Source organism: Chenopodium quinoa, unplaced genomic scaffold (assembly GCF_001683475.1).
Source record: "Chenopodium quinoa cultivar QQ74 unplaced genomic scaffold, ASM168347v1, whole genome shotgun sequence".
Classification (NCBI taxonomy): domain Eukaryota; kingdom Viridiplantae; phylum Streptophyta; class Magnoliopsida; order Caryophyllales; family Amaranthaceae; genus Chenopodium; species Chenopodium quinoa.
The window spans coordinates 1,180,464-1,187,981 of record NW_018743987.1 but is presented as its reverse complement, the minus strand read 5'-3'; the positions used below and the strand labels follow the sequence as shown (position 1 = coordinate 1,187,981).

General features: G+C 40.5%; 1 protein-coding gene across 1 annotated transcript; it reads left to right on the top strand.

The window, feature by feature from the left end:
- The first annotated feature begins 5,502 nt into the window (after window positions 1–5,502).
- LOC110690163 lies at window positions 5,503–5,892 on the top strand. The gene has a single exon (XM_021866991.1). It carries the CDS (start codon window positions 5,503–5,505, stop codon window positions 5,890–5,892), a length of 390 nt encoding a protein of 129 aa, XP_021722683.1.
- The last annotated feature ends 1,626 nt before the right edge of the window (window positions 5,893–7,518 follow it).

Here is a 7,518-nt window from a genome sequence, read left to right as displayed (position 1 = left end):
AGACTATTGCATGAGAATGAATTGTTTAGGTAGAATCTTGTGTTCTTTGGCATGTGTTTCATGATAATCATCATTATTCCCCTCTTTCTAATCATATTGGACACCCCCGTATCCCTAGCGTAGTCTCTCTTTATTTTAATCATCATTATCTTTGCTTATTTGTAGTTTTAGAGCTCTTTATTCAAAAACCGACAAAAACATTCCCCTTTTTACTCTTGCATTAGTGAAAATTGATGTTATATGAGTGATCTTCCTTAGTGTTTCGACCCTTTACTTGCCCCTATACATGTATTAGGGTAGTTTAGGTATATAAATGATTAATTTGATTAGGGTAGTAGTTTAACGATCTATCTAATCCTTATCAAATTTTGGCGCCGTTGCTAGGGAAGTGGCTTGTTTAGCGTCTATTATTGCTTTTGTTAGAGTCATTTTTACTTTCTTTTCTTTTTTTTTTATTTGTTTTATCATCCTTGTCATTGCTAATTGTTTGCTTAGCTTTGGTTAATGCTTAGGAGGTCTCAAGGAGCACCCTCACATCAAATTGACCACGAGTTCAACCGAACCTTGAGACAAGTCCGTAGACTTTATCAAGACAAGGGAAGAGGTTTTCGTGATATAGTTGATAGTGAGATTGATAATTACTCTTCAAGTTCACAAAGCGGATCAATGGCAAGACAAGAAAATGATGTTTTGTTTTGTGAGTTCGGAAATCCGGAGGATTATGAGCTCACGGGAGGGATTTTGCTACCCGTCACGGAAACCAACTTCTCAATCCATCCACAATATACTAGAATGGTCCAATCGGAGCAATTTTTCGGAAGTGCAAGTGAGGACCCTATTGAACATTTGGATCGATTCCTTGAATTATGCGCAATGATGCAAACCAATGAAGTGAGTCAACACTTCATTCGTATGCACCTTTTCCGGCAATCTCTCATCGGACGAGCAAAGAAATGGCTAAAGGAAGTAAAGCCTAACACTCTCACAACATGGAGGGAGGTGGTAAAGGCGTTCTTGAAGCGATTTATCTCCGAGGAGAAGACTGCGGAAATAAGAATGAAAATCGCATCATTTGAGCAAGAAGCCGATGAAAGTCTTGGTGAAGCATGGGAGAGATTCAAAGAGTTTATACAAGTGTGTCCCCACCATGAGTACAATCAAGGGTTGCGCATGCGGTTTTTCTACGACGAATTGGAGCCCATGTCAAGAGCCAATTTGGATGTGGGGGCGGGTGGTCAATTAATCAAAATCCCTCAAAATCAAGTTGAAGCCACAATAGAAGAGGTAAAAAAGAATTATTCTTGAGGGGGGGCGAAGAAGAAATGCTCCAAAGAAAGGTGGTATTTACGAATTGGAGAAAGTTGATCAATTACAACATCAAATTGATCAACTAACAAAAGGGCTTTCCAAGTTGAACACGAGTGTGAATGCAAGTTGAAGCGGTGGAGCAAGCTCCTCTCAAGTTAACTCTTTCTCTTGTCAAAAATGTTTGGAGGAACGAACCATGATACATCTTATTATGGAGGTTTAAACCCCGAGCATGTAGCGGCATACAACAAAAGGCAAGAGGGATTTAGAGGAAGCGGTGGTGGAGTAGCTTGGAGACAACCACCACCCGGGTTTATACCTCAACCTAAACAATGGAACCAACAAGCTCAACCTTCCTACAACTCCAACCCTCAATAGCAAAATCCACCTCCATCTCAACCCTAAAACCCAAGAGGAAGCTATCCAAGGAATAACAAATATAACAATCAAACCAAAGCACCTCAAAGAAATCATCAAGAACAAGCACCTTAAGCGGAGCTAACTCAAACTCAACTCCTCCAAGCCATTCATGCGCAAATGCAATCTTTTGGGAAACAAATGAAAGAGATAAGAGCTCACAACAAGATGGTTGATTCACAACTAGCTCAATTGGCCGAGAGAACTCCTTTCAATTCACCATCTCACAACCTAACCCATCTCACAACTTAAAACCCGATACATGCAAGGCGATCACATTGAGGTCAGGAACTTCCTATGAAGGGGATAGTAAGGAAATGAAGGGAGGAGAGGAGAGTGTGAATGAAAAAAAGGGAGGTGAGAAAAGGTTCGGAGAAGAAGAATATTGAAAATGAGAAGACAACTTCAATTCCTAGTAAGGCTAGGAATCTTGATGGACCGGTTCCTTTTCCCGATTGGCTTGCGGAGAGGAAGTTGAATGAAAAGTTTGCAAAATTCCTTAGTGTCATAAAGAATATTCTCACCAACAAGAGGAAGCTCAATGATGAGCTTATCACCCTTCCACATCAAGTGAGTGCTCTTGTCCAACATAAGATGCCCAAGAAGGAAAAAGACCCAGGAAGTTTCACTTTGCCGGTGAAAATTGGGAACATGGAAGCTAGGGGCGCCTTAGCCAATCTTGGAGCAAGTTTTAGTTTAATCCCTCTATCCATTTCTCAAAAACTCAATATAGAGATGATCCCTACAAGGAAGACAATTCAATTGGCCGATCGGTCGGTGAAATTATCTTGTGGAGAGCTTGAGGATGTTCCAATTCAAGTGGGACACATCTACGTGCCTTGTGACTTTATAGTGATGGATGTGGAGGAAGATGTTAACACTCCTTTGCTTTTGGGACGTGAAGATCTTAAAACTTTGGGGGCGGTCATCAATTGAAAGAACAACACCATCACATGTGAGGTGGCCGATGAGAAGATTGTCTTTAAGTTTTCTAAGTTGCTCAAGACCCCCATGGTTGAAAAATGCTACAGAGTTGATGTTGTGAATGAGGAGCTAGACCGCTTGGGAAGGGTCGTGATGAGGCCTCAAGATCCAATGATAGAAGCTCTTACAAGCAAAGAAGAGTTCCACTCTCAAGAGGCTAAAGAGTTTGTCATGGCAATGGAGGAATCCTCAAAGGAGGAGGTTGAACAACAAGTTGAGATCAAGATTGAGTCCGAGGAGGAGATGTTGGAGGAGAGTTCTAAGCCTCCTCCCACGGTAGAACTCAAGCCCCTTCCCCCTTCTTTGAAATATGCTTTTTCTTGATAAAGAGGAAAAATACCCTATTATTGTCAATGCTACCCTAAATGGTCTTAATTTGGAAAAAATTCTTGTTGTTTTGAGAAAATATAAGGATGTGATAGGGTATAGCATTATTGATATCAAAAGTATTATCCCTTTTTTATGCATGCATCGTATTCATCTTGAAGATGATCATTCCACCTGCATTGAACCTCAAAGAAGGTTGAACTCCAACCTTCAAGAGGTTGTGAAGAAAGAAATTTTGAAACTAAGTGAGGCAGGCATCATCTATTCTATCTATGATAGCAAGTGGGTTAGCCCAGTTCATGTAGTTCCAAAAAAGGGTGGGATGACCATAATCAAAAGTGAAGGAGGAGAGGAAATCTCCACCCGGACGGTGACCGGGTGGAGAATGTGTATTGATTATAGGATATTGAACAAAAACACCGAGAAAGATCATTTTTCTCTCCCATTCATGGACAAAATGCTTGAGAGGCTCTCTCAACATGATTTCTTTTGTTTCTTGGATGGGTATTCCAGATTCTTCCAAATCCCTATCCATCCAAGCAATCAAGAGAAAACTACTTTCACATGTCCATATGGGACATTTGCATACCGAAGAATGCCATTCGGTTTATGCAATGCTCCTTCTACCTTTCAAAGATGCATGACCTCCATTTTCTCAGAGATGCTTGAAAAAGAAATTGAAGTTTTCATGGATGATTTTAGTGTTGGTGGCTCATCCTTTGACACTTGTCTTTTTAACCTTGAAAAAGTTTTGAAAAGGTGTCAAGAGATGAGTTTGGTTTTGAATTGGGAAAAATGCCACTTCATGGTCGAGGAGGGCATTGTCCTCGGCCATAAAGTTTTGAAATGTGGCATTGAGGTTGATCCAGCCAAAGTTTTGGTGATTGAGAAATTGCCCCCTCCTACTTCTATCACGGGAGTACGAGCTTTTCTTGGGCATGCCGGTTTCTACCGGAGATTTATCAAGGAATTTTCATCAATCGCCAAACCTTTGACCGAATTACTCAAAAAGGATGTTGCTTTTAACTTCAATGAGGCTTGCCTTGAAGCATTTCGTAAGCTCAAGGAAGCTCTCATTTCCTCTCCCGTTGTGCAAGCTCCGGATTGGAGCTTACCTTTTGAGCTAATGTGCGATGCTAGTGATTTTGCAGTGGGTGTCGTGCTTGGACAAAAGAAAGAAGGAAAATCATGTGTCATCTACTATGCAAGTAGGACTCTTGATGAAGCTCAAAAGAACTATACAACAACGGAGAAGGAAATGCTAGCGGTTGTTTTTGCCTTTGATAAGTTTAGGTCCTATCTTATTTGCTCTAAGGTGATTGTGTACACGGATCATATTGTGGTGCAATATCTCATGACTAAGAAGGAAGCAAAGCCTCGCCTAATCCGTTGGGTTCTCTATCTTCAAGATTTTCACATGGAAATGAGGGACAAAAAGGGAGTGGAGAACTACGTTGCGGATCATTTGTCTAGGCTACCTTTTGAGAACAAAGATGATGTACCAATCAATAATGAGATAGGATTTGAAGCTCTCATGGATATGGCTTCAACATGTAGCCCTTGGTATGCAGACATTGCTAATTATCTTGCTTATGGAGTCACTCCCCTAGAGTTTTCTCCTCAACAAAAGAAGAGGTTTTTCAAGGAAGTGAGGAGATATTTTTGGAATGACCCATACTTGTTCAAAAAATGCGAATATGGCCTTTTTCGAAAATGTGTTCCGAGTCATGAAATCGAAGGAGTTCTTGAGCATTGCCATTCACTACCATTCGGAGGACATGGGGGTGTTGATAAAATGGTGGAAAAAACCTCTCAATCTCTATTGTGGTGGCCAACGATGCATAAGGATGCCCACAAGTTCGTTTCACAATGTGATAGGTGTCAAAGGAGTGGTGGCATAACCAAAAGAGATGAAATGACTCAACAAAATGTCTTGGAAGTTGAGCCCTTTGATGTATGGGGAGTGGACTTTATGGGGCCTTTCGTTTCTTCTTGTGGAAATCTATATATATTGGTAGCGGCTGATTATGTGACGAAATGGATTGAAGCCATACCCTCACCTACCAATGATAACAAGGTTGTGCTTAAGCTTCTAAAGAAGATGATTTTTCCTAGGTTTAGGGTTCCGAGGGTGCTAATTAGTGATGGAGGCTCCCATTTCGCTAAAAAGCAATTTGAAGCTCTTCTCAAGAGGTATGGAGTTCATCACAAGGTTGGATTACCTTACCACCCTCAAACTCAAGGACAAGTGGAGGTCTCAATCGTGAAATCAAAAATCTTCTTGAAAGGATGGTGAACAAATGAAGGAAAGATTGGTCTCTCAAACTTGATGACACACTATGGGCTCTTAGGATGGCTTACAAGACTCCAATCGGCACGACCCCCTATAGGTTGGTCTATGGAAAGGCTTGTCACTTGTCGGTTTAGTTAGAATACAAGGCTTGGTGGGCCATCAAAGAACTTAATATGGATTTATCGTTGGCCGGTGAGAAGAGATTTCTTAAGCTCTATGAACTTAAAGAGCTTAGAGATGATGCTTATGAGAGCTCAAGGTTATATAAGGAGAAGACCAAAAAGTGGCATGACCAACATATTCGAAACAAGAGCTTTAAGGTTGGAGACAAGGTTTTGCTTTTCAACTCAAAGCTTCGTTTGTTTCTGGGTAAACTCAAGTCCAAATGGTCGGGCCCCTTTGTGATATCAAAGACTACTCCTTATGGCTCCTTTGAGTTAGATCTAGAAGGCAACAAGTTTATGGTCAATGGCCATCATTTAAAGCATTACTTTTGCAAGGAAAAAGTTGGTTTCATCGAATGTATAATGCTTGATCCTTTGGATCCCAAGCCTCCCCCTTGAAGAATTTTCCTCATGGTCAAGCTAGTGACCTCATAAAGAAGCGCTTCTCGGGAGGCAACCCGAGTTTCTAACTCTTTTCTATTTTTTTATATATTCCGATTTCACTTTCTTTTTTGAATTGGAATTTTATTTTTCCCCTTTAGGTTGATAGGTGTTTAGATGATGAAGGAGTAAATGTTTTTCTATATCAAAGATGAGAGAAGAAAGAAATTGAAGTTTGCTCTACGCGACCTGTGCGTGACTTCTGTGCGGGCGCGTAGTGAAAAGTGTGCGGGCGCGCAGCCCTGTCAGAACCCGCACATATTTAATCAAAATTGGAGATTTGAGATAGAAGGTTTGCGCGACCCCTGTGCGGGCGCGCAAGCATTGTCAGAACCCGCACACTTTTGCTCAGAATTGGAGATTTGAGGCAGTGAGTCTGCGCGACCCCTGTGCGGGCGCGAAGATTCCTGTGCAGGCGCGCAATGCTGGGAAAATCAGGTTTTATGCTCTTCTTCCCCATTTCACCCTCATATTTTCGCAAGCCCTATTTCATGCTCTCTTCTCTCTCCTCACAAACTCAAATCCTAACCCTTCAATTTCACCCATTTCTCACAAATTCCATTGATTTTCCTTCAAATCCATTAAAATTTTTCACTCTACTCATAATATTACCCACTTTTTCTCTCCAAAATACCCAAAAATCCTCCATTTTTATGGTGTGCAAGCTTGGTAGAAGGTGGTGTTCTTGAGGGTTCTTAGTGGTGTTCAAGCTTCTACTAAGTGGTATAACTCTAAATTTTGCTATTTTATTGCTTATTTTCACTTGTTATGCAAAATTTTTAGTTATTAAGCATGGTTTAGCTTGAGTGAGTTTCATGTGAATTTGATTTTCTTTGCTAAGGATTTGTTGGTTGTTAATATGATATTTAGTGATTTTGGAACATTATTGTTAACATTATGTATTTGGAAGCTATTTTCATGGAATTGAGTTGAGCAATTTTGTGTTAGTATTGATGATAATGCAACTATTTTCATGAAAATTGCTTATTCTCATAATGTATTGTGATTGAGTGCTTTGTTGTTAATTCTAGTTATTTTTGGAGCTATATTTGTGTTGTTAGTTGTTGGTACTAACCTTTTTGTATATTGTTAATGGGTTGTTGTTGTTGAGTTTCAATTATTGGTTGAGTTCGAAGTGATTTCTCTTTTGGTTTGGTTGTTTGTATTGCTTGAGGCCACAATGAACAAAAGGAAGAGTAGAAAGAAGCCTCGGTTAAGGGTTGAGGAACCTAGTACTCAAACTCAAACTCAAGCTCAAGGACCAACTGTTCCCCTCGATTGAAATTCTTGAACAAGGTCCATGCTACCTTCTTCAATGACCTTCAAGGACGAAAGCTAAATCCCACGAGACACTATGATCAACGCTCCATGAGAGCTTTGGGGATTAACGATGACATAAGGTCGCTCCTTAACAACTTAGGGATGAATGAGTTCATCAAGCATCAATTTCGAACATATAAAGAGCCCACCTTCGAATTCTTGGCCTCATTTGAAAAAGAGCCTTATGGGAACAACGACTTCCAAATTTCCTTCCAACTATTCAACAACCAGCACACTGTGACTCTTAGTGATCTCAATATATTG

Coding starts and splice junctions, on each gene's coding strand:
- LOC110690163 (XM_021866991.1), top strand. CDS start 5,503: ATGGATTTATCGTTGGCCGGTGAGAAGAGATTTCTTAAGCTCTATGAA.